This window comes from Terrapene carolina, unplaced genomic scaffold (assembly GCF_002925995.2).
Source record: "Terrapene carolina triunguis isolate 2854851 unplaced genomic scaffold, T_m_triunguis-2.0 Scaffold310, whole genome shotgun sequence".
Classification (NCBI taxonomy): Eukaryota; Metazoa; Chordata; order Testudines; family Emydidae; genus Terrapene; species Terrapene triunguis.
Genome location: NW_020664661.1, coordinates 1,111,830 through 1,138,328, shown reverse-complemented (window position 1 = coordinate 1,138,328; position 26,499 = coordinate 1,111,830). Strand labels below are relative to the sequence as shown.

General features: G+C 46.0%; 1 protein-coding gene across 2 annotated transcripts in view; it reads left to right on the top strand.

Moving 5' to 3' along the window:
- LOC112114574 overlaps positions 1-26,499 on the top strand; it is a 63,354-nt gene that overhangs the window by 2,537 nt on the left and 34,318 nt on the right. Inside the window, exon 2 of one of the 2 annotated variants that reach the window (XM_024211356.2) lies at positions 23,605-24,428. In XM_024211356.2, the coding sequence (XP_024067124.1) occupies positions 23,605-24,428 (824 nt within the window). Of the gene's footprint in view, positions 1-23,601; positions 24,429-26,499 lie in introns of both variants that reach the window. The other variant, XM_024211355.2, reaches the window with a different exon arrangement.

Below are 26,499 nucleotides of genomic sequence, written 5' to 3'. Positions count from 1 at the left end.
TGGCTGTATTTTAAAGAATCCTTATTGAGGTTGCAGGAACAAACCATCCCAATGTGTAGAAAGAATAGCGAATATGGTAGGCGACCAGCTTGGCTTAACAGTGAAATCCTTGCTTATCTTAAACACAAAAAAGAAGCTTACAAGAAGTGGGAGATTGGACAAATGACCAGGGAGGAGTATAAAAATATTGCTCAGGCATGCAGGAGTGAAATCAGGAAGGCCAAATCACACTTGGAGTTGCAGTTAGCAAGAGATGTTCAGAATAACAAGAAGGGTTTCTTCAGGTATGTTAGCAACAAGAAGAAGGTCAAGGAAAGTGTGGGCCCCTTACTGAATGAGGGAGGCAACCTAATGACAGAGGGTGTGGAAAAAGCTAATGTACTCAATGCTTTTTTTGCCTCTGTCTTCATGAACAAGGTCAGCTCCCAGACTTCTGCACTGGGCAGCACAGCATGGGGAGGAGGTGACTAGCCCTCTGTGGAGAAAGAAGTGGTTCAGGGCTATTTAGAAAAGCTGGACAAGCAGAAGTCCATGGGGCCAGATGCGCTGCATCCGAGCGTGCTAAAGGAGTTGGCGGATGTGATTGCAGAGCCATTGGCCATTATCTTTGAAAACTCATGGCGATCGGGGGAGGTCCCTGATGACTGGAAAAAGGCTAATGTAGTGCCCATCTTTAAAAAAGGGAAGAAGGAGGATCTGGGGAACTACAGGCCAGACAGCCTCACCTCAGTTCCAGGAAAAATCATGGAACAGGTCCTCAAGGAATCAATTCTGAAGCACTTAGAGGAGAGGAAAGTGATCAGGAACAGTCAGCATGGATTCACCAAGGGCAAGTCATGCCTGACTAACCTAATTGCCTTCTATGATGAGATAACTGGCTTTGTGGATGAGGGGAAAGCAGTGGATGTGTTATTCCTTGACTTTAGCAAAGCTTTTGATACTGTCTCCCACAGTATTCTTGCCAGCAAGTTAAAGAAGTATGGGCTGGATGAATGGACTATAAGGTGGATAGAAAGCTGGCTAGATCGTCGGGCTCAATGGGTAGTGATCAATGGCTCCATGTCTAGTTGGCAGCCAGTATCAAGCGGAGTGCCCCAAGGGTCAGTCCTGAGGCCGGTTTTGTTCAATATCTTCATTAATGATCTGGAGGATGGCGTGGACTGCACCCTCAGCAAGTTTGCAGATGACACTAAACTGGGAGGAGTGGTAAACTGGGAGGATATGCTGAAGGGTAGGGATAGGATACAGAGGGACCTAGACAAATTAGAGGATTGGTCCAAAAGAAATCTAATGAGGTTCAACAAGGACAAGTGCAGAGTCCTACACTTAGGACGGAAGAATCCCATGCACTGCTACAGACTGGGGATTAAATGGCTAGGCAGCAGTTCTGCAGAGAAGGACCTAGGGCTTACAGTGGACAAGAAACTGGATAGAAGTCGACAGTGTGCCCTTGTTGCCAAGAAGGCTAATAGCATTTTGGGCTGTATAAGTAGGGGCATTGCCAGCAGATCGAGGGACGTGATCATTCCCCTCTATTCGACATTGGTGAGGCCTCATCTGGAGTACCGTGTCCAGTTTTGGGCCCCACACTACAAGAAGGATGTGGAAAAATTGGAAAGAGTCCAGCGGAGGGCAACAAAAATGATTAGGGGGCTGGAGCACATGACTTCTGAGGAGAGACTGAGGGAACTGGGATTGTTTAGTCTGCAGAAGAGAAGAATGAGGGGGGATTTGATAGATAGCTGCTTTCAACTATCTGAAAGGGGGTTCCAAAGAGGATGGATCTAGACTGTTTTCAGTGGTAGCAGATGACAGAACAAGGAGTAATGGTCTCAAGTTGCAGTGGGGGAGGTTTAGGTTGGATATTAGGAAAAACTTTTTCACTAGGAGGGTGGTGAAGCACTGGAATGGGTTACCTAGGGAGGTGGTGGAATCGCCTTCCTTAGAGGTTTTTAAGGTCAGGCTTGACAAAGCCCTGGCTGGGATGATTTAGTTGGGGATTGGTCCTGCTTTGAGCAGGGGGTTGGACTAGATGACCCCCTGAGGTCCCTTCCAACCCTGATATTCTATGATTCTATGATTGCCGGAGCACATTGCTAGGCCAGCGTACATTAGAATGTGTTTACCCAAAGGTAGAGAAAGCTTTCTTGAAGAGATTCTAGAGCAAATGCTGGTGTTGCTGCTGGGAGTAGGATCCCAGCCCCACCCAGAAACATCTGAAAAATATGTGAATTGTTGCCACTTACAATGTTTTGTGAATTATACTTTTTTGCCTGGGGGTAATTTGGCCATAAACCAGATTTCTTTCCCCAAACTATAATGTGACTGTAACAGAGCAAATTCTGCTTACTAATCCCCATAGAAGTGCCACTCACCACATGGACACCAGTGCATGAGTGGGGGGAGATCCTGGCAGGAAAACAGACCCCTCACACAGGGCATTGAAAGAGAAACCTGGTCAGTTTCTTTGAGATACAGACAGAGCCCAAGGTGTGGAACTCACACCCAGGGTGAATTTCCCTAAGGCTTGGGAGATAGTGGTGATTCAGATTCAGTGCCCTGATTTGGATCCCATCTCTGCTAAGAGCAGCCAAGAATTTGCTGTGTTTCTTGGAAGTTCTGTGGCAGGGCTATAAAGCCACATCTATGAGCGCAGCTTTGGAGAGAGAATGAAACCCAAACCTCTCCATTGCAGCCTGCTGGTGTCATCTCTGCATGTCTAACGCACCTGTCAGCAGCTAGATGCTGCTGGGTGAGAGAAAGTGAGCAAGGAACTTGGAGAGAAAAGTGAACGGGTGTGTGAGGAGCAGAGAATGATGGTGAGGGGAGGAAGGTAAAAGGCTTAAGCCAGGGATAGTCAGTTCGTTTTTATCAAGATCCAAATTTCTTGGTCAAGGTATAGTCAAGGTCCAGACTCCAGTGAAAATAATAAAAAAATAATAACATTAATGATAATAATAAGTAAATAAAAAGATTTCGGGGTCCGTTCAAAAGCATCTCGAGGTCTGGATTTGGCCCGCAGTCCTGCTGACTAACCCTGGCTTAAGCCCTCAAACTCCTTAATGCTGTGAAGAAAAGCATGGACAGATCCAGCTACTCTCTAGCATATACCAGTCTCACTGTCCATCACCATCACAACCACCCCTTTTAAGGAACAGGCCCAGGGAAGCAGACGGGGCGGCAGTAGTAATATTGTTGGTTACCCCCTCAAAAGGCAGTTTAAGACAATTTGCAACAATCCCCTTTGTACTCATGAGAGCTGAGGGTCTGTCTCTTCTCTGAAGTAAGACACCACGCTGAGGTTCAGTCTACACTACTTACCTCAGTATAACCACATTCAAACTTTTCGGTGCTTCCTTGACCTGAAGCCAAACTCCAAATGGTCCTGCCACGGGTCCAGTCTGTCACACACACAAGACTGAATGAGGAGATTTCACTACACAGCTAGGTCTGTGGGTAATAGGAGATGGAGTTTCAGAGTCCATTAATGGCTAACCTGCATGTTTAAGTAGAGCAACTATGGCGCTGTGAGGGGAGAGTTGTAGGGTCCCTGTGGCATTCTCAGTTAAGGAGACAGAACGTTTGCTTGCACTGATTTCCTATTTCTTAACCTTGCAAAGGCCCCTGCTCCCCCTCTCATTTTATAGTGAATTCAGGAAACTCTAGTCATACAGGCCTGGAAATCAGAAAGACCTTCCAGATTGTCTAACCCTGGCATCAAGCACAGAGTAAGAATTTTATCTGTCTTAGTCCTTCATGTGCTCCCTCTACCTTCCTCCAACAATGGTGCCTCACTGACATCTCTGGGCAGATTATTCCAGTGCGCCCCCCCCCCCCCCCCCCATCATAAGAACATAAGAACGGCCATACTGGATCAGACCAAAAATCCATTTAGCCCAGTATCCTGTCTTAGTTCCGACAGTTGCCAATGCCAGGTGCCCCAGAGGGAATGAACAGGTAATCATCAAGTGATCCATCCCCTGTCGCCCATTTCCAGCTTCTGGCAAACAGAGGTTAGGGACACCATCCCTACCCATCCTGGCTAATAGCCATTGATGGACCTATCCTCCATGAATTAATCTAGTTCTTTTTTGAACCCTATTATAGTCTTGGCCTTCATAATATCCTCTGGCAAGGAGTTCCCCAGGTAGACTGTATATTATGTGAAAAAATACTTCCTTTTGTTTGTTTTAAACCTGCTACCTATTAATTTCATTTGGTGACCCCTAGTTCTTGTGTTATGAGAAGGAGTAAATAACACTTCCTTATTTACTTTCTCCACACCAATCATGATTTTATAGATCTCTATCATATCCCCCTTTAGTCGTCTCTTTTCCAAGCTGAAGAGTCCCAGTCTTATTAATCTCTCCTCATATGGCAGCTGTTCCATACTCCTAGTCATTTTAGTTGCCCTTTTCTGAACCTTTTCCAGTTCCAATATATCTTTTTTGAGATGGGGTGTCCACATCTGCATGCAGTATTCAAGATGTGGGTGTACCATGGATTTATATGGAGGCAAGATGAAATTTTCTGTCTTATTATCTATCCCTTTCTTAATTCCCAACATTCTGTTTGCTTTTTTGACTGCCACTGCACATTGAGTGGATATTTTCAGGGAACTATCCAGAATGACTCCAAGATCTCTTTCTTGAGCGATAACAGTTCATTTAGACCCCATCATTTTATATGTATAGTTAGGATTATGTTTTCCAACATGCATTACTTTGCATTGTGCATCACAATCCCTGCCCCTACCCCTAGGCCATTCTACCCATTTCCTTTGTTTAAATTAGCAAACCCTCCCCTAGTGGAAATTCCACTAGGCTCCACAGTTGGAGAGGCCTGTGTATGTGCTTCCCACCACAATGAATGGGAAGAAGGGAATTTTTGTGACTGGCTGGTTGGCTGAGCCCCTGTTGAAGCTGTCGTGATGCTGGCATTTCCGTGTATGGGTTAATGATATGCTAGGGCACCTAGGAGTCTTTTTCATTATTATTTAGATCTAAATAAATAAGTGAGTGATGGGCTTGATGCAGAAGTTATTGGGTGAGGTTCTATGTTGGAGGTCAGACTAGATGATCAGTTTAGGCCCTTCTGACTTTAAAAGCGATGACTCTATTAATCAATAAATTCAGGCTTATTCCAATAATAAATAGGATAATCCAGCTGAGCAGTGTTGGTTCCTGCTGTGCACTGATGGCTTCAGTTAGAGGGTCAGTAACTCAACAAACCCATTGCTCTGCTCCAAGAAATTAGTTGGCCAGCTGAAAAATCTCAAGTGGGTTTTCCACTCAGGAAGCCACTTCCTCTTTTATTCCACCATCTATCTATGCCTATAAACTTTTCATCTCCCTTTCCCCAGTGTCACTGCCTCTCAAGTGTTTGTATACAGTCCTCACTCTCTCAGTCTCTTGTAAGTTGTACACGTTGTTAACTTAACACCTCATATGTAAAATCCCCTTATCATTTTTGTCGTCCTTCACTAACCCCCCTCCCCCCAGTGTTTTCCCCGGGAATTGAAATTAGGGGGGTGTTTGAATATACAGAAGGAGTGATGGCTGATGAGGGGTGAGACCGTGAGGGCGCAGGTGGGTTGTATGGCATGATAGTAAAATCTGAAAAATGTTTCACGACCATTTTATTAGATTTAACTCATGTTTTAAAATATCACACAAATTAAAGCTGGCTACTCAAGCCTACTATGAAGCACTACATCTACATCCTTCTTGGTTTCTTCTTGTAATTTTGCACAACTCTGTTAATGAACTTCTCGAATGCAGTGCGTTCATCTTTGGTGACTTCTCATGTGTCCGATACTTCCAGTCCTTCATGATATGCTCATGATCAGGCAGAACTTGGAAGGTGACTCCTTTTTCAAACACAAAATTCTATTCAATGAGGAAAAAGAATGCTCAGTTGTAGCTGTTATGCCTGGGAGTAGCAAGAGATGAATTCCTACTTCTTTCATTCCAGGAAACATAGCACAAAGTTTGGGTCGAACCACTAGTGATAATAAAGAAGTTGAAGTCAAATTTTCATTTGTTCATCATATGATATTCCACTCTGTGTTCAAATTCTTTATTCTGTCCTGATTACATAGCAGCCCCATTGCTGGTAGTGCCTCACTCTCCACTCAACTGTCGGTGTTTTATGAGACAGGCATCTGTAATAGCTACGTAAATCCAGCTACGTAAATCCAGTTGAGTAGAATCCAAAAGTTGCTGTTGTAGATTTGTAAGAATCAAATCTGTGTACTTTTTCAGCTGGCTTGACAAGAAGCATTTGTTCTCTTCACTTAAGGAGTCAATATTAAGTGCCTTAATTAGTCAGCTTCTGAACTGAAATCCTTGCTTCTTCCAGTACATTTTCAATGGCTATCTGATCCAAGTGTAGCTTCTATTGCTGGACAAAGATCTACTACTGTTGTAGCAGATGCCTGGATGGCATTGTTTAATGACCCAAGTGGTTTCAACAGTAGACTTACAAGAGAGAGATTGGCAAAAGTCTTCTCTGAACTTAGTAGCAAAACTAGTCCACCAGTCTCACTACTTAGATCCGTCCCATCTCGGTAGATACTTTCCAGAGCCAATAATAATGGTTGCAGTAATTTTAAGACAACAGCCACGGATCATTTATGAGAAAGCCTGCGGATTTTCCCAGGTTGGACTCATTTGAACTTTAAGATGTTCAGTCCTTTTGGACTCTTGCTGAAAAAAAAAAAAGTATAATGAAGAAATTAAATTTATGGCTTTTTAAATGTCTTTTGAAGATTCTGCAGCTCGTACTAGTGCTATTTGGAATAGATGGCCTCTGCAGTGTGTATAGGAGAGATTAGGGCTACACTTTTCTCTGAGCAAAGTTTATACTCCACTGTCTTCCAGAGAAGTTTGCAACTTCATCAAATGCACAAGCAGCCATCTCTTTGGGGTTCAATCTACAAGCATTTAACTCTTCTAAGATGTGGGTTGTCACAAATGCAGTCAATGTGTCTTTTATAACCTGAACATCTAGAAATGCATCTACTGGCCTACCACTGACATCAAGATAACATATGCAATGACTTAATACTTGACGCCCATTTACATTAGTGCATTCCTCGGCCATGTATGCAAATTTTCTGAATGCGGTGAGAGAGTTCTTCACTTTTTAAACTGCTGAGTCTTTCACTGTCACATCACATGCTTCTAACCAGTCAGTTGAGTTTCTTGCAGAAAGATAGTGAGCATTTGCCGGTCTTGGTCAGAATCAGTGTCCAACTTCAGGATTAACAAGTGACAATGCACTTAACATTGACCTCCAGTTTGTAGTGTGTGGTATCTCTTGCCTAAATAGAAAGTATGATGTGACAGCCATGTTTGTCTGCATAAACTGTGTTGTGTTTCTAGCATTCTTAACAGCCTCATTAAGTACTTCTAAAATTGGCTTTGACAGTGACTGGCTTATAAAGTTTTCTGCATGTCGATGCAGTCCAAAGGCTTGGTATTTTGCAGCCTTTTCACCTAGGTTGTCAGCATTGGTTTGCTGATTAGTCTGGCAAACCAAGCTCCTCCACTTCTATTATATAAATCCATGGTACGCCCACATCGTGAATACTGCATGCAGTTCTGGTTGTCCCATCTCAAAAAAGATATATTGGAGTTGGAAAAGGTACACAGAGAAGGGCAACTAAAATGATTAGGGGTATGAAACAACTTCAATATGAGGAGAGATTAAAAAGACTGGGACTTTTCAGCTTGGAAAACAGACGACAAAGGGGGGATATGACAGAGGTGGAGAAAGTGAATAAGAAAGTGTTATTTACTCCTTCAGATAACACAAGAAGTAGGGGTCAGCCAATGAAATTAATAGCAAGTTTAAAACAAACAAAAGGAAATACTTCTTCACACAACACACAATACACAGTCAACCTGTGGAACTTGTTGCCAGAGGATGTTGTGAAGGCCAAAACTATAACAGGGTTCAAAAAAGAGCTAGATAAGTTCATGTAGGATAGGTTCATTAATGGCTATTAGCAGGATGGGCAGGAATGCAATACTCTGAGTGTCCATAGCTTCTGTTTGCTAGAAGCTGGGAGTGGACGACAGGGGATCGATCACTCGATAATCACCCTGTTCTGTTCATTCCCTTTGAAGCGCCTGGCATTGGCCACTGTCAGAAGACAGGATACTGGGCTAGATGGACCTTTGGTCTGACCCAGTATGACCATTCGTTTGTTCTTATGTAAAAAGTAATTATAATATAATAAAAATGTTTAGTACAGAAACTCCCCAAGATAATGGCCTCTCAAGATAGTGACAATGTGAGATAATGACCTTGGCAAATAATGCATTTTAAAAATCTTGGCCCACTAGGAATGTATATTTTTATAAGTTTCCTAGTCACAAATCTAGCATTCTGGAACAAAGTCACTAAAACATAGTCCAACAATGAAATGTTCCTTTAATATGCCCATCCTTCTCCTTCCACCCCACCCCACTCATAGTTGGTGTCCTGGGTCAGTGAAGACTCAGAGTTCAGAGGTGCTTTCACATGAGTTCACCTCCCACCCTGGCAGGGTGGGGAGATGAAGGCACCTTGCTTGTTCGTTCAGCCACTCACTGCAGCTGCTTGCTCTGGCCACTGTTCATTATGCCACCGTTCACTCCACTGCTCCGTCGCCAATGGCCCTGTGCCATCACCTTCTGCTGCCACCTGCCACTGTGACCTTGGTGAGTCGGTCTATTGAGGTTTTACTGAACTCTCAGTGATTTCAGCTCTTAATGGAGGAACCTCACTGCTAGTGCAGGCTGGGCAGGGTCTTCCACAGAAATGCTGTCACACAGCAGGTCTAAGCACAGACCTGATTATCAGTGATTTCAGATCTAGTGGTCACTTCAAAAACAAATGACTCTCTATGGAGCCTAATCATCTCTATCTTTAAACAAGGGAGGGGGGCAGGTCAAATAGTGCCTGTGACTCTTAGGCAGAGCCCACACCACCAAGAAAAACACCTGTCCCCACCCTCTCTCTCTCTCTCTCTCTCTCTCTGCCATCCAAAACCCTTGGATAGTGAGTGCAGTTCAGTCGAGCATGACCAATGCTTAATTTGTAATGAAAGAGGTGCCAGGGCTCAAGCAAGTTTTTTACTTTCATAACTGATGTGGCAAGCCCAGAGGTCTTGGGGCTATGAACATCAAGCCTAGATGTGCCAGGGCTCAGACTTGGCACAAATTAAGCACCAAATGTGACCCCCTCAACCAGGACAGGCTAAGTACAGTTCTGCTGCCCTTTATTCATACAGTAACAACATTTCATTACCCCTGCATTCAGTACAAAAGTGATTTGTAACCCAACCCCAGCTAAAACTGATCTCTTGGGCAACACATCTCTGTCTGTTGGATACCAAGGCAGAGTAGGTATGTTCATCTAAATACAGTCTGGTCCTGAAGCCTTCCCTCCTCCCCCCGGCTCATTACTTGCTGTCAGGGAAGAGCTCATTCAGACCTTGCTTACAAATTATAATTTGAAATTATTAGATTGGCCAACATCACCAAAACGAATGCACCAACATTGTCATAAAAAACAACTGCTGTGTGAGGAAGCTAGTCTTTGTTCATACTTTTCAAACCTGTTATGCTTTTTCAAGTACAAGTATTTGATCATATACTTACATGTTTTTAAAGTGCATATTAATGTTTCAATTTCAATTCAAATTTCCAATCAATGACTAAATTGGCAACACTGTAAATGTAGCTAGTTGACCACTGGGAGGCTGTGGGGAAATTCAGGGGCATGTAGGGAAATCCCCATTTCCCCCTCTAATTTATCAATGTCCACTTTACACTGCGTTTAACACTGTCTCCCGAGCGTGGCTCTGTTGTGAACCAAGCAGCATCATTATATCCCTGGACCTACAAGAAATGATATTGGCAGTTCAGAGATCATCTTTTGCCCCAAAGTGCTTTGTTATCTTTGCTGAGAGACCAACTTGTAACACTCTGAATTTCATCTGAAATTCACTCTGAATTAATCATTTAGTGAATTTCATCCTTCACCTCTGGTCCGCAAATCAATCACCATCTTCTCAAAATGATTTATTCCGAATTTGAAGTTTGAGCTAATTTGACTGGACACCATCTCGGTTTCCTGATTGGATGAGCATAGTTCTCAGACTCAGGTTTCTGGTGTAAATATTCACAATTATGAATCTGTAATTTGCATCCTGCAAACATACTACACTATGTGGTTAAAATGCACTGTGGGAGTAAACACCATTATTAGGACCGTGGTTCTCAAACCTGCTCCCTTTCTCAGCACATACAGTGAAGGCAGTCAGAGGCAAAAAATGCCTTTTGTTTCAGAAAGGAAATGACCCTTTTAAAAAAAATTCTAGGAAATGCAGATCTCATTGTTTGGGGGCAGGGGGGAAATTCCACTTTTTTTCTGATGAAAGGGCTTTTAATGAAGGGAAATGCCACCTGTGCCAAATCCTGACAGAGAAATTAAAGAAAACCTAACACATGACAGGGAACAAGAAGCTAAGGATAAAGTGTGTTTAAAAGGAAAGGGAAATGGATGGCTGAGAGGAATGGGAATGGGAAATGGAGCCTTTCACCTCTAGGTCATCCACTTTAATCTAAGTCACTAGTGACTTAACATCCTCACCATCTGCAGACAACTGTGCACAAGTGAGGCAGTGTGGCCTAGTGAAGAGCACCCTGGATGAGGACTCAGGAGACCTGTGTTCTAGTCCTAGCTCTGTCACCAGTTTGCTGGGTCACTTTTTCTCTTGGCATTGCAGGGTCCCTATTTGTAAAATGGAGATTCTGATACTGAGCTCTTCTGTGAAGCGCTTTGAGATCTGTTGATGGGGAAGCTAGGTATGATTGTTATTTATTTTCTGTGGTACCTGGGATGTGATCAGAGGCGGATTAAGGTTTCCTGGGGTCCTGGGCCAGAGCACGTGGGGGGCACCTTTCTGCCTGTGGCCCCGCTCACTGCCCCTTCCCTGGGGCCTGCCCCTGTTCCACCCAGGGTCCCTCCATCCCAACCCCACAACCCCTTTTGCTCCTTTCTCACCCCCACACTGCGGTCCCAAGACTGGAGAAGCTCTGTCCCTGCGCCTTGACCTGGGGCATAGCGGGAAGTGAAAGCTCCTCCAGTACCAGGGCCGCAGCGGGGTCCCGGTGTTGGGGCTTCCCCCGCCAGCCCTCCCCCCTTCTGCAGGGGACCAGGGTTGGGGCCTGGGGCTTCTCCTGCCCTGTGTTTCTGCTGGGAAACGGGGTTGGGCATGGGGGCTTCCCCTGCCACCCCACGGCTTCTGCCTGGAAGGGTGGGGGCGCTGGGGCTTCCCCCGCCTGGGGGCTTCTGCTGGGGATGGGATCAGGAGCTGCTGGGGGGTGCTACTGGATGTGATAGATGGAGATAAGGGGTCTTAGCTCAGCTCCTAGTAGGCAACAGCCACATCACAGGATGTGCCTTTGATGGCAGCATCAGCATAATGGCCAAGGACTGAAGCAGCCCCTCACTCCTAGGGTCGGTGCCTCCGAGAAAGGCATGAGGCATACAGTAGGACAGCGTGTGGGAAGCTGGCAATGCTGTACTTGCTCTGTAGCTAAGATGAGCGCGTCACTCTAGGGCTGTGATTATTAGTGCTATTTATTAGTTGTATTACGGTAACACCTGCAAAGCTGGTCCCTGTCCCAAAACACTTACATGCAATGTAACGAGAGACAGCGGATGGACACAGCAAACAGGTGGGGTGTGCACAAGGCACCAGGGAGATCATTATGAACACAGGTCACAGCACACCAGTTGCCTACACTCAGATCTGTGAGATTCAGGTACTATCATTTCTACATATATAGGATGGCAACATTTAAGGATGAACAGGTGTAAAAATAATGGGGTCCCAAAGAAGAAGGGCCCAAATCAAGCTGAAGTGTATGGATTCTAATGTGGTGACCCCAGCCCTACACAGATGCCTACTCTATCCAGACATTTAAAAGTAGTGGTGGGATTTTATAGTTTGTGAGATAACCTCAAATTTTTTGCATCAGGGGCCAAATATTGCTCTCACCTCCCCTAGTGGAACCCCATTAGCTTCACTGGGGTTGCACTGGTGTAACTGGGAGCAGAATTTGGCCTTTATTTTTTTTCCTCTAGAGACAGACTGAAGGTGCACACTTTGGATCTGGTTTATGAACACTCCCAAGTTTGTGGATTTCAATGTGGGTTCTGGCTTGGCCCAGTATAAAGCTGGAGGCCATTTGCAAGAGTTGGATTTGGATGTGGATTCTGAGTGCCTTGGTGACAGCAGACCGAGGGGGTTCAGTTCAGGCCCAGGAGTCATTTCCCCCTTCGTTTGAAGAAACAAAGAAAACAGCTTGATAGTGGTTGCCTGCTTACACGTGTAGGAATATCATTTGTTCCTTTGCTCAGAGTGCACCCCATGCACTTGGGTTTGGCTGTGCCCCTACTGTCACTGGTTATTGTTTAAGAGGGAAAAATGTGCTTGGAAAAGTAGACTAAGGCCTTGTCTACTCTACCAAGTTTTGTCGACAAAAGTGATGTTGACACATAAAAATTGGCATAATAAAAACCAGAATGTCATGTTCACACTTGCTCCCTCTGTCAGCAGAGCGCGTCCACAGTTGGGGCACTATCATCAACAGTGTGAGCAATGTACTATGGGTACCTATCCCACAGTCCTGCTCGACACCTTCTGTCGTTAGGTGTTGTGGGAAGGCGGAGTGGTTCGCGGTGCATCTTGGAACCAGGCTCAATGTCCCATGCTGCATTGCTTTCTGTCCCAGCACTCCATGGGCTTCTGGCTTTCTTTCACGGCAATTTTCAATGGCCCTTCTCTGTGTGAAGGGTTGGATCCCACCCTGCTCTCCTATGCTCTGTTAACTGTCATGAAGACATCGCGGATGGCAGTGCAGTTAATCGCGAAGTTCCTAACTGAAGAAGACTCCCAGGTGCCTGACATTCTGTGTGATCTGGATAGGAGCAACCTTAGATTGCTTTTGGCATTCACAGAGCAGGTGCATAGGGTGGACCATTGCTTCTGGGCTTGGGAAACAAGCACAGAATGGTGGGATCATATCCACATGCAGGTGTGGGATGATGAGCAGTAGCTACAGAACTTTCAGATGTGGAAAGCCACCTTCCTGGAACTGTGTGTGGAGCTCGCCCCAGCACTGTGATGCAAGGACACCAGAATGAGAGATGGTGTAGAAACACGTGGTGATTGCTGTGTGAAGCTGGTGACTCCAGACTGCTACTGGTCGGTCGCAAATCAATTTGGAGTTGGGAAGTAGACCACTGGGGCTATGTTAATGCAAGTGTGAGGGGCAATTAATCACATCCTGCCATGAAGGACTGTGACTCTGGGAAATGTGCATGAAATAGTGGACGGCTTTGCAGAAATGGGTTTCCCTAACTGTGGAGGGGTGATAGATGGCACACATATTCCAATTTTGACACCAGATCACCTTGTGACTGAGTACATCAATAGGAAGGGGCACTTCTCCAGGGTGTTGCAGGACCTTGTGGATGACCCATGGGTGTTTTACTAACATCAACGCAGGGTGGTCCAGGAAGGTGCATGACGCACACATCTTCAATAACACTGGCCTGTATAGAAAGCTACAAGCGGGGACTTTCTTTCCAAACCAGAAGATTTCAGTGGGGGATGTTGAAATGCCCATAGTGATCCTGGAAGATCCTGTGTACCCCTTACAGCCGTGGCTCATGAAACTGTACACGGGAAACCTGGACAGCAGTAAGGAGCGGTTCAACAACAGGCTCGGTAGGTGCCAGATGACAGTGGAATGTGCCTTTGGCAGATTAAAGGCACACTGGTGATGCCTTTATGGCAGGTTAGACCTTAATGAGGATAATAATCCCATGGTCATAGTTGTGTGTGTTATGTTGCATAATCTTTGTGAAGCTAAGGGTGAAAAGTTTGCTCAGGGGTGGACCTCTTGGCTGCTGATTTTGAGCAGCCAGATACCAGGGCTATCAGAGGAGCCCAGAAGGGGACAATTTGAATCAGGGAGGCTTTAAGACACCACTTTGAAAATGAGAACCAGTAATGTATATCTCTGTGATTGGTGCTGCAATGTTATATTACATGTAGTTTTCCTAAGAAGTAATGGTGACATTTGGGGCCTTACATTCCAGTAAGCAAATGATTAAACTGCCTGTTTATGTATTGGTAGTACCTGCTATCTGAATTTCTAGGAAACAAATAAAGATGAGTTACCATTCAAAAACTTTGCTTTTATTGCACAAGAAACAACACACACACAGATGCTTGGTAGGTAAGGAGGTACCAGGAAGGGCCAACTTTCAGAGCTGTGTGTAGGTCCAGTTATTATTTTGAAAGTTGTCCCAAGGGGGTGGATTGAAGGGGAAACTGAGAATTCCCAGAAAGTGGAAAGGACTGTGCGAGTGGAGTTGGGGGGAGGCACGGAAAAGAGTTCTGAACCTCGTAACCTAGCCGCCTGAAGAGGCTAACCCTCGCCCACTCCCCTTGTGCCCGAGGCCCCACCACTCCCCTTATTCCCCCCCCCCCGCAGGAGCCCAAATCACCCCACCGTTGCCCCTCTGCTCCAGCGCCAGATGGCCGGGGGCAGGGGGGCAAGGCCCCAGCCCTGATGCACCGCAGCCTCAATGCCCACAGCCCCTGGGCAGTGCGGCCACCGCACCCCCAGCTCCAGTGCTCAGGCAGCCGGTCAGCGGAATCGCCATGCTCCCAGCCCCGGTGCTCAGGCAGCCAGTCCCGGAGTGCTGGGCCGGCAGCATGGCCCAGCACCAGCCGCCGTGGCAGCCCCGAGTCCCTGCAGGAAGCATGCTGGCGTGGGGGTGGGGCCACGGTAGGTTGTTTGGGGAGGCAAAGCCTCCCCTTGACTACAATACCCGCCGCCCATGGTTCTGAATGTGCTGCAGGGGAGGGTGGGCATGGATCTGCTCAGTCTGCAGCATTACTAAGGACTTCAGCATCTGCATTTGCTCCTCCATTACTTTAATCATCTGCTCAGTAGCGTTCTTAAACTCCTGATTTTCTTTTCTGTCCTGCCTTTCGGCTTCCCACCACTCCTTGCGTTCCCTTTTCTCTGCATTGGAGAAGTGCAGTACCTCCCAGAACATGTCTTCTTTGCTCCATCTTGGGAGCTTTCTTATCTAGTGGAGACGCTCGGCTGGTGTGTGGGGGCTGTTCCTGAAGGCCACATCTGCCGAAGCACTGGGGATGATGCACAGAAGTGGGATTGTTAAATTCACACACAGCATTCAAACATTTCAGTAAAATAAACCTTTTGCAACATAAAAATCACTTTGTCACTGACCCTTGGCAGGCACATATCTCTGCGAACATCCAAAGCATGGTGAGTGTTGGTGGCGGGGGCAGGGGGAGGGGGCGTTCCACATGGGGAAAAGAGTGCTCTGAAAGCGTTGTGGTCCAGCTGACGAGGGGAAAAAATCTAAAATTCTCCCACACTTTTCCACAGGTGGGGGTCATTCTAGCAGACATCTCACTGCTAAGGGTAATCAGGGAAGCGAGGGTACATCTACTACATGTTTGTGGCTTCTGCCCTGCTCCCTATGCTGCTCGCCTGTGTGTGCTTTGGTCCCTGCATGGGATATTTTCCTACCATGGGGTGAAGAACAAAGCAGCTCTGCCAGGGAACCTTCGGCAGAGGATTGCCGAGTACCTCCAGGAAACTTTCCTGGAGTTCTCTCTGGAGGATTCCCGTGAGACCTTGGTGTGCATCAACACCCTGTTCTGCCGTACTGATTAGCTACACAGGGAAATGTCCAGCACACAGAAACACAGCCAGCCTCTACATTTCTATACCCTAAACCGACCTCCACTCTACACAAACTACAGCCACTTACCAGGCGTCTCCTCTCCTGCTTCTTGCTCACCGGAGAGCAACTGCTGAGACTGGCTAGACACCTCTGGAGTGGTGAACAGTTTCTGGTTGCCTGCCCCACCGGACGACCCCCCCAAGAGCTCCACATCGTCATCTAACTCCACTTTTTCGTCAATTCTTCATCTTCTGGGTTAGGTGCTCTTTCTACCACCTCCAGGCCCGCCGAAGTATCCACGGGGCTCTTGGCGGTGGAGGTGGGGTCGCCACCAAGGATAGCTTCCAGCTCCTTGTAGAACTGGCAGGTCTTAGGTGCAGCACTGGAGCGACGGTTTGCCTCCCTCACCTGCCTCAGCTCCTTTATCTTCATTCTGCACTGCAGCGTGTCCCAATCATAGCCCCTTTCATACAAGCCTTGAGAAATTTGCCCGTAGGTATCAAAATTCCTACGGCTCAAGCGCAGCTGGGACTGCACAGCCTCCTCTCCCCAAATACTGAGCAGATCCAGCCGCTCCGTAGTGGTCCAAGCAGGAGAGTGTTTGGTGCGATAACCTGCCATGGTCACCTGGGAAGATGCTATGAGACTTCTCCATGCTGAGCAAACAGGAAATGGAATTTTAAAAATTCCCGGGGCTTCTAATGGGGAGGGGCGGAGGGTTGTTTACCTGGCTGCAGGGCAGTGGAGTTCAAACTGCTGACCAGAGTGGTCACGATGGACATTGTGGGACACCTCCTGAGGCCAGTTAAAGCGATAAAACCAAGCGTGGTGTCTACACTGGCACTTTGTCAACAAAAATTTAGAGGAAAAAGCCTTATGTCTTTCATCGGGGTGGTTTTATTTTGTTGCCAAAACAGGCCATTTTTGCCGCCAAAAGTCACCTTGCAGTGTGTATACACATTCACTGTTTTGTTGGCAAAAGCTGCCTTTTGTCGACAAAACTTTGTAGTGTAGACAAGGCCTAACGGAGGGAGAAGCCTTGAAGCTGGAGTTGTAATGAGGATCTCTACATTGAAAAGTCTTAACCTCATCTTCCAGGGGTTTACAAACTGACAGCCCACATGTAGGTATCCTGCTTAGTTATTTGAAATGGACAGCAAGGGGTAAAATGTTAGTGAATCACCTGAGAGGTATCTGTTCCTTTCACTGCAGTTTGCACAGAGCCTGTAATGCATAATATCTTCAATTATTAACTAATCAACCCTCATAATATCCCTAGGAGGTAGGCAGGTAAGTATCTTGACTTTAGCAAAGCTTTTGATACGGTCTCCCACAGTATTCTTGCGAGCAAGTTAAAGAAGTATGGATTGGATGAATGGACTATAAGGTGGATGGAAAGCTGGCTAGATTGTCTGGCTCAACGGGTAGTGATCAACAGCTCGATGTCTAGTTGGCAGCTGCTATCAAGCGGAGTGCCCCAGGGGTCCTTCCTAGGGCCGGTTTTGTTCAACATCTTTATTAATGATCTGGATGATGGGATGGATTGCACCCTCCGCAAGTTCGCAGATGACACTAAGCTCGGGGGTGAGGTAGATATGCTGGAGGGTAGAGATAGGGTCCAGAGTGACCGAGACAAATTGGAGGATTGGGCCAAAAGAGATCTGATGAGGTTCAACAAGGACAAGTGCAGAGTCCTGCACTTAGGATGGAAGAATCCCATGCACCACTATAGGCTGGGGACCGACTGGCTAAGCAGCAGTTCTGCAGAAAAGGATCTGGGGATTACAGTGGATGAGAAACTGGATATGAGTCAGCAGTGTGCCCTTGTTGCCAAGAAGGCCAATGGCATATTGGGCTGTATTAGTAGGAGCATTGCCAGCAGATCGAGGGAAGTGATTATTCCCCTCTATTCGGCACTGGTGAGGCCACACCTGGAGTATTGTGTCCAGTTTTGGTCCTCCCACTACAGAAGGGATGTGGACAAATTGGAGAGAGTCCAGTGGAGGGCAACAAAAATGATTAGGGGGCTGGGGCACATGACTTACGAGGAGAGGCTGAGGGAACTGGGGTTATTTAGTCTGCAGAAGAGAAGAGTGAGGGGGTTTTGATAGCAGCCTTCAACTGCCTGAAGGGGGGTTCCAAAGAGGATGGAGCTCGGCTGTTCTCAGTGGTGGCAGATGACAGAACAAGAAGCAATGGTCTCAAGTTGCAGTGGTGGAGGTCTAGATTGGATATTAGGAAACACTATTTCACTAGGAGGGTGGTGAAGCACTGTATTGGGTTTCCTAGGGAGGTGGTGGAATCTCCATCCTTAGAGGTTTTTAAGGCCCGGATTGAGAAAACCCTGGCTGGGATGATTTAGTTGGTGTTGGTCCTGCTTTGAGCAGAGGGTTGGACTAGATGACCCCCTGAGGTCTCTTCCAATCCTAATATTCTATGATTCTATCATCACCCCCATTTATTTTGCAGATGCAGACATTTCAGGGAGTTGCCCAAGCAACTCCCTGAAGTATCCATAACAGACACAGTATCAGAAGTCAGGAGTTCATATTTCCCAGCACCATGTTTTACTCACTAGACCATACTGCCTTTGGCACTATAGTTTATCTGAGAAATAGCACAAGTTATGCTGAGACAATAGTTGGCTAGGATCTCTCCAAGGAAAGTCATCACTGCAAGAAGTGGTATCAGTAATTAAGTAGGTACAGACAATATTCTATCATCATTGGTTGGATTCTCTCTAGCAGTGTCGAACCAATGCCACAGCCTCCTGGTAGAAGGCTGTTTGTGTCTGGCAACACCATCTCTCAGATGGGATCTGAAACCAAGACCTTTTGGCAGCTTTCACAGGAAGTGTTGATCGTGGTAGCCTGGCCAAATGCAACGGGTAAATATGTTCTACCACTGTTAATTCGCTTTGTAGAACTAACTGGAGAAGTTATGCCTCGCGTCTGTGTTTAAAAACCTTTGTGCAGTGTGCTTGCCTCATTCTGTCCCAGAGGTGCATTGTTACAGAGGTAGGTGAATGATCCATCATCTCCACTTTACTTTGGAGTCTTAGTGGGCCAGATTATCAGCTGGTGTTAACTACCACAGCTCCACTGACTTCAGTAGAATGATGTTAATTTACACCAGCTGAAGATCTGGCCCTTTGCTAATATTCAAACATATGAGCTGTGATTGTACCACTCTTGTGTTCATTGCTTAAAAGCTCTGAGAAACAGAAAAGTCTGTGTGGCTCTCTTCATTCTTTTGGAAAAATGGAGTGGCTCCTTGGAAGGATGAGGTTTTCAGGCTCAGAACCATTAAGTGAAAATGAAAAAGAAATCGTTCCTCCAGAAAGGAGAAACAGGATGATCTTGTGGTTGAGGTGCTAGCCTGGAATGCACGAGAGTTGGGGTAAATTCCTGCCTCTGCCTGAAGGGATTTCCGGTGGGACCTTGGGTATATTACTGAGGTTATGTACACATTACAGCTTATGGCGGTATAAGTTATGTCACTCAGGGGTGTAAATAAGCCACCCTCATGAGCATCGTAAGTTACACCGACCTAAGCACTGGTGCAGACAGTGCTATGTTAGCAGAGAGCTTCTCCCGCTGACATAGCTACTGCCGCTCGTGGGGGCTGGAGTAATTAAGTCAACGGAAGAGCTCTTTCTCATTAGTGTAGAGTATCTGCACTAGCAGTGCCACAGCTGTGCCGCTGTAAGCTCTGTCCTGTAGCCATAGCCTGAGTCTCTGTCCTGCATCTGTAAAATGGGGATAGCATCTTCTTTGCTGTGAGGGGGATTGAAGGAAAATCCATTCGAGATTTTGAGGTGCTCAGGCTCAGCTTCTATGGTGACAGGAGCTCCATAAGCACCCTAGATGGTCAGATTTCATCTTCTGTATTTGTTCATTTGCTTCTGCCACCACCAGCCTGTCCACACTACATACTGTTCTTAGAGTCATCTAGCATTATGAATCAGCACATCTGCAGCAACTTTGGTATCAAGGGAGAACTCAATTTATTATGGCGCTTCCCCATTTCCAACAAAAATGTTTGAGCGTAGACCAGGGGGAAACCAGTTCAGCAAGAAATAAGGAACACATTGAAAGACCATGAGGGACTCTCCAGTGAAGCAAATGCATGGCCTGATTAACAGTCAGATGCAATGCGGAAGCCTATTGGAAAGGAATGTTATTGTCCATAATAACTCTTTCTCCTTGGTGGAAAGATGATGGCTGCATAATTTGTTCTTAAAAATAAAACCCAGCACTGACTTTCCTCTCTTCCTGATTCTAACTTGGTTTTTATGTTGGGGTTTAATGTGCCATTCGGCATAGTGCTGCCATCAATTATGCCCACTATCCTTTTATTCCACATGCAATAATGGTGCAATGTCATTGGGTCAGTAAAGAGGAGGTTGTGGTTGAGAAGGTGGCACGCTTCCGACACAGCAGTGAATAAACCCTTCCCCAGCTCAGTGATGTGAGGCACTCTGTTGCTGGAAGTGCTTTTATTTGGGTGAAATATAAAACTTAGTTCCTGATCCCTTGTGGTCAATTACATTCCTGGGGCATTTGTGACAAGAGTAAGGGTGTTAACCCAGCTCAGGCAGCTCCCAGCTAAGTTTCCCCTGGAGTTTCAATAGGATATGACATTCCTCTTGTCCTAAATCACTGTGTAGTGTTGCTGTATATTGCTGCATAGGTGCCAGGCTCCATCCCAGAGCTAGCTGCATTTCAGTGGCAAGTGAGAGGGGACAGGGACAAGTGGCAAAGCCTCCATTGCCTTCAGTGTGTATAGGTTCAGTTCCTTAGTTGGTAATACCAGCATCTTCATAGAGGACTAGAGTTAAATACCCAATTCCTCCTGAATGTCAATGGGACTGGACCCCATACTCCCTTAAACACCTTTGAAAATCTCAGTTTGAAGTGACCGAACCTGCTACTATATATACAATATCAGATGATGTTATTAAACTGGAGCAGGGAATCCTGATGGATACTTTACAGCAAATGGAAGGCACATCAGTAAAACTGAAAAAAGTTCTTGTAATATCCAGCTTGGCCTTATTGAGGCCCAGTGACTCTGTTAGCAGGAAAAGCTGGAGTGATGGGGCAAAGCAGGAGGAGGAATGAACGAGAGCACGGTGCTGAGATGGGGTCTCTGGGACATTCTGAGACGTGTCTACTGAACGCTCTTCCTTCTAGCTGTAGTTTTTTGTTCCCTTCCTCCCTAGTGAAGAACCATCACATCATCAGGAAAAGCAGTCTGACATGGCTGATGGTTTGTGAAAAAAGGAAGGAAGAGAGTACGGGGAATGGAAGGAAATGAAACCGGATGTATAATGTTAGGTGTATATATGTGTGGAGTGTGGTATTGTAGCCCCTCTCTGTGCTGTGTCACAATGACCTAAACTTTGTATTTCAATGAGTTTCTGGGCTTTTGCAGAGTTCACCAGGGGTTGGACCCAGGGCTTTAGTTTGCATCCATCTTGGATTGAAATGGGCATTTTGGGTTGTAAAATGTTAGCTGGAAAGACACAAAAGAAATGGGGGTTCAGATCTTCCGCTGGTGCAAGTCAGCCCGGCTCCCATGAAAGCTATGTCGATTTGTACCAGCGGGGGCCTAGTGCAAAGGGGAAGTGAAAAGTGAGCGAATTCTAGACTGTGACAAACATTTCATTTTCTCCTCCAGCCACTGTTTGCTATAGCTATCATTGTTTATTATGGGTATTGTACCACGAGGAGCCCCAGTCATGGCCCAAGGTCCCATTGTGCTCGGCCCTGTACAAACACAGAATAAAAGATTGTCAGCTCTTTGGTGCAGGGACTATCTTAGTGACCTTTTCATTACACACTTGGGACCTGACTGTCTTCTCACTTACCGTGGTGCAAATCTGGAGCAAAGTGAGAGGAGAACCAGGGCCTAAATGTCACTGACTGGCATTAAGAGGTATTGTTCCCACTGTAAAACAACGACTGATATCAAAGGCAAATTTCCTTTGAGTTTGCCAATTGCCAGAGGTCATTCACCAAGGACACTGTGATACCCCGACACTGATTAGGGAAGCTATCTGTGATGTGTGGTCCTATGCAGTGTATGTGGAAGTATCACAACCTGACCCCATGTCTGGGAACAACGTCCCTCACTTCCAAGGGGAATGTTGTGGGGCTCTGATCTGAAGGTGCTCTTTGTGTGGCACTGGATGCATTAACCATGGGTTTTCTGGCTTTCCCTTACCCTGTCCCCTCATGTAGGAGGAGATTACACCTTCTCTTCCACAGCCTGAGGGCCATCATACCGATGAAAATGCCCTAAGGCAGTGACCTATTCCCACTTGCTCAAAGATCCCTCCTTCTATTTCTATCTGGATCCTTCTGAGTATCCTCCAAGGGTTAATACTTCTGTCAGCGATTGGAGAGGTTGGAAAACTTCCCTAGGCATAGCTGGTGATCATTTACCTGTTCATGCTTCAGTGCAGTGCCCAGAGAGGATATAAAAGCATGTAAAAGTTAGGATCCCCTATGTCAACAAATGGGTTTAACTGAATGTAAGGGAGCCTAAACTGGTGTAGGGTTCTTCAATATATTTCCTAGCATTTGGCCCGGTCTATTTTGAAATGACTCCTGAGATGGGTTTCCAGCATGGCCCTCAGGAGACAATTCCACAGTCCAATAAATCCTGCTGCTAGGGTGTTCTCATTCTATGAAACATTCTCCATGAAAGCAAAGCTTCTTCATGCATATGCAAACACTGATGGTCAAGTCTGCTCCCATGTCATTTCTCTTTAAATGAACTACTCTCATTCCTGGGGAGAACTTCATACCTAAACAATACAGAGAGTAGCAAGCACCCGACGTACATGGTTCATTTTCCAAGTCACTGCCTGTTACTATGGCTATCCACACTGCCACCTAAATGGCTTGCAAATTATTCATTTTAACCCAAAATACATGTGAGTGGCCAGAAGAACCAGATTTGGTCGTGCTCATTCCTGCTTTTACGGCGTGAAAAAGACAGAGGTGATTAGGAGGAAAAATTCTGAGTTTAAGTTAATGCAGATCTTAGCTTAAATTACTTGGGCTCTTCAGCATCTGCATGTGTATAATCACTAAGGGGTTATCTGATTTTTTCACAACTGTCAGTTAAGTCCTATACCCACATGAAAAATTCAGCATTTGGGAACATTATGTGCAATGATGACTCTCCCTGAAGGATATTGTGTCCATAAAACACAATACTGCTAGAATCATAGAATCATAGAATATCAGGGTTGGAAGGGACCTCAGGAGGTCATCTAGTCCAACCCCCTGCTCAAAGCAGGACCAATTCCCAACTAAATCATCCCAGCCAGGGCTTTGTCAAGCCTGACCTTAAAAACCTCTAAGGAAGGAGCTATAAGAGGCTTGCTTGCTTATAGACTCTAGGTACACAGACCTGTGCTGCCCTTAATACTGCATTACTGTGGAGAGCCTTTGTGTTGCATACTAATAACCTGTATTTGTGGTATGTGACATTTTCTCTATGCACATAATAGAATTTGCTGGGAAAAGTCTCTCTCACTCACACATACACACATATTATTGGAACTTACTCTCAGGCACCTGAAGTTTGTCTAATGCCTGCATAAGCCATGAATGTAACAAGCAGCTGTGACACATTCTGAAGCTGTAACTTCCAAAATAAGTGTTGCCCACTATTGATTTGTTTTGAAAGAGAGTAAGGAGACGATTTGCCATTGCTTCCCCACAGTGGAAGCTTTATGGAGCAGACTGAATTTTGCAATTCTTTGTGACTGTCAGCTTGTTTGTGTTTTAGCAGGCAAGAAGAACCCACAATCCAAGGGCAAGGTAGTGCTGACCAACATGAAGATACTGAGCAATGAAGAGAGTCAAACCCAGGGGTTGACAGGAGAGCCACCTGCAGCCATGGACTTTGCAGCGGAATCCAGGCTTCCCAAAGTCGACATCCCATTAGAATGCCAGGGAAATCTGGGCACAAGAGACACCTCTTCAAAACCAGACTATGTAGCCATGCTGTCTGACCTCAGCACCTTAGAGTCCAAGTGCCAGCTTCACAGATTCTCCAAATTTGAATCAGAGGATTCTGGGGTTGAATTGCCAAGTGGAGCCAATTCTCCGTCTACACCAACGGGCTCCGAGAAGAGCTTTGTGCTTCACACCAGAGACTCGTCTTGTGACTCCGGAGTGCTCAGCACCTCTTCTTCTCCGGGAATTGACCATGTCATAATGAGAAAGTGTAAAGACATCAGAGAAACCAGCCAGTGTGCTTCAGACAGTGAAAAGCAAGTTGAATATTACAGCCAGGCAGCAGATGTGGTGCAGATCCCTACAGCTTCCCTGGAAGATTTCAGTGACTGTCAGGAGGGAGAAAGTCCTAATAAACTTTTTGGCCAAAGTGAAGGACAATATTTGGAAGAGAAACCCAGGAAAGAGATAGACCTTTCCATTAAAGACACTCCTCCAGCTGCTGCCCACATAGAAGAGCAAAGGCCAATCAGCAACCGTTACAAAGAGACCTTTGGGAGGATGCAAGAACTTCAGCTCCATGGACATCAGCTCAAAAAATATCCCACAAGCGACAGCCTGGATGAGTACATGGATGAGTGCTGTCGATTAAGTGAGGTAAGAAACCAGACATGCAAATTGGAATGCTACACGTGGGATTTTCAAATTAGAATAATAGAATCATAGAATATCAGGGTTGGAAGGGACCTCAGGAGGTCATCTAGTCCAACCCCCTGCTCAAAGCAGGACCAATACCCAACTAAATCATCCCAGCCAGGGCTTTGTCAAGCCTGACCTTAAAAACCTCTAAGGAAAGAGATTCCACCACCTCCCTAGGTAACCCATTCCAGAGTGATCAAAATTAGTCTAAGCTGCACAGGTAAAAATCCCATTGACTTCAATGGGAGCAGAGTTAGGCCAACTCTGAGTGCTTTGGAAACCCCCACTCTAAAGTATTATGGTCTGCAGAGAATTGCAGTTGATTTTACGGGACTGTAATTTACATGAAGTGACATTTTTGAGGAATTTATAAGCATAAGGGCCAGAGCCTCAGCTGGTGAAGATCAACACAGAGGGAATAGCGCTAGACCAATTTACACCAGCTGAGGCTCTGGCTCAGAGAGTCTTGCACTGAAGGGTAGAGTTGCTGCTGCTATTAAACACACACACATTTTGAAGGGGTGGTGGAGTGGTGAGCATGCTAGCCCATCTCATGGTATAGTACCACCTGGGATACTATGGGGTGGAGGTCACAGGCCTAGAAATTTGATAATACAGTGCAACTTCAGGGCCTGGTCATCTCTATTACTGGAAACAATGGCTCCTTTGTATAGTGAGTGAACGTGGACTAAATGCATGAGAGGAACACTGCAGAGCTGCTTGCATTCACACTTTAAGACAAAGATCCCATTTTAACTAGTGAATATCACACAAGAGCAGCAGAAACCTCAGTGCTTTGAGATCAGCAGGTGGAAGGTGCTGCATACGCATAAAGCAGGGGTTGGCAGCCTTTCAGAAGTGGTGTGCCGAGTCTTCATTTATTCACTCTAATTTAAGGTTTCGCGTGCCAGTAATACATTTTAACGTTTTTAGAAGGTCTCTTTCTATAAGTCTATAATATATAACTAAACTATTGTTGTATGTAAAGTAAATAAGGTTTTTAAAATGTTTAAGAAGCTTAATTTAAAATTAAATTAAAATGCAGAGCCCCCTGGACCAGTGGCCAGGACCCGGGCAGTGTGAGTGCCACTGAAAATCAGATCACGTGCTGCCTTTGGCACGCATGCCATAGGTTGCCTACCCCTGGCATAGAGCATTCTCCTCCTCGAAAGCTTCGCCAGTTTCACAGACTTATTTGCTTCTCCATCACAGCATAGAATGTGCACCTGCTGAGTCTGAAATGCAGCTAGAAAAGTGTTTCAGTCACTGAGAATAAGAAGACTTTTTGTGCAGCTACTCTTTGTTGGCAAGAGTTTGCTCTAGTGCTTTGCTTTATGTGCTGACAGACTATTGACTTGCTACCTTGTGCATCTGCTTTCAAGATTCAGCAATGAGAAAATATAATCAAGTAATTAATTCTTGAGAGAGAGAGAGACCAAAGTGTACTGTGATCAAAAGGAAGGAGCTATACGGCCTTGTCAAACAATAATCCTGCAAACACACTGAGCATGTTGAAAGATGCACAATGGAGAAACTCTTCTACTGATGCCCTTCTCCCCACCAACAGCTCGTCTATTATGCCTAGTCTACACTACGCGGTTAGCTTGATGTTCGCTGCCTTGTGCCAACCTCGCCATGGAAGTGTCTTCGCTTGAATTTGGCTCTTGCTGACTTAAGTGCCTCTCTATGCTGATTTAGTAATGCCACCTCCCCGAGCAGCATAGAATCACAGTTGATGTAGTTAGGTCGACGCAGTGTCAGTGTAGACACTGCATTTCGTACGTCGACTTGTTACTAGCCTTCAGGAGCCATCCCACAATGTCCCATATTCAGGGCCGGCTCCAGGCACCAGCGCAGGTGCTTGGGGTGGTCAACACAAAGGGGTGGCACGTCCGGGTCTTTGGCGGCAATTCGGCGGCGGGTCCCTTGGTCCCTCTCGGTCCCTGCCGCCGAATCGCTGCCAAAAAATGAAGCGGCGGCGGTAGAGCTGCCGCTGAAGTGCCGCCGATCGGGGCTTTTTTTTTTTTTT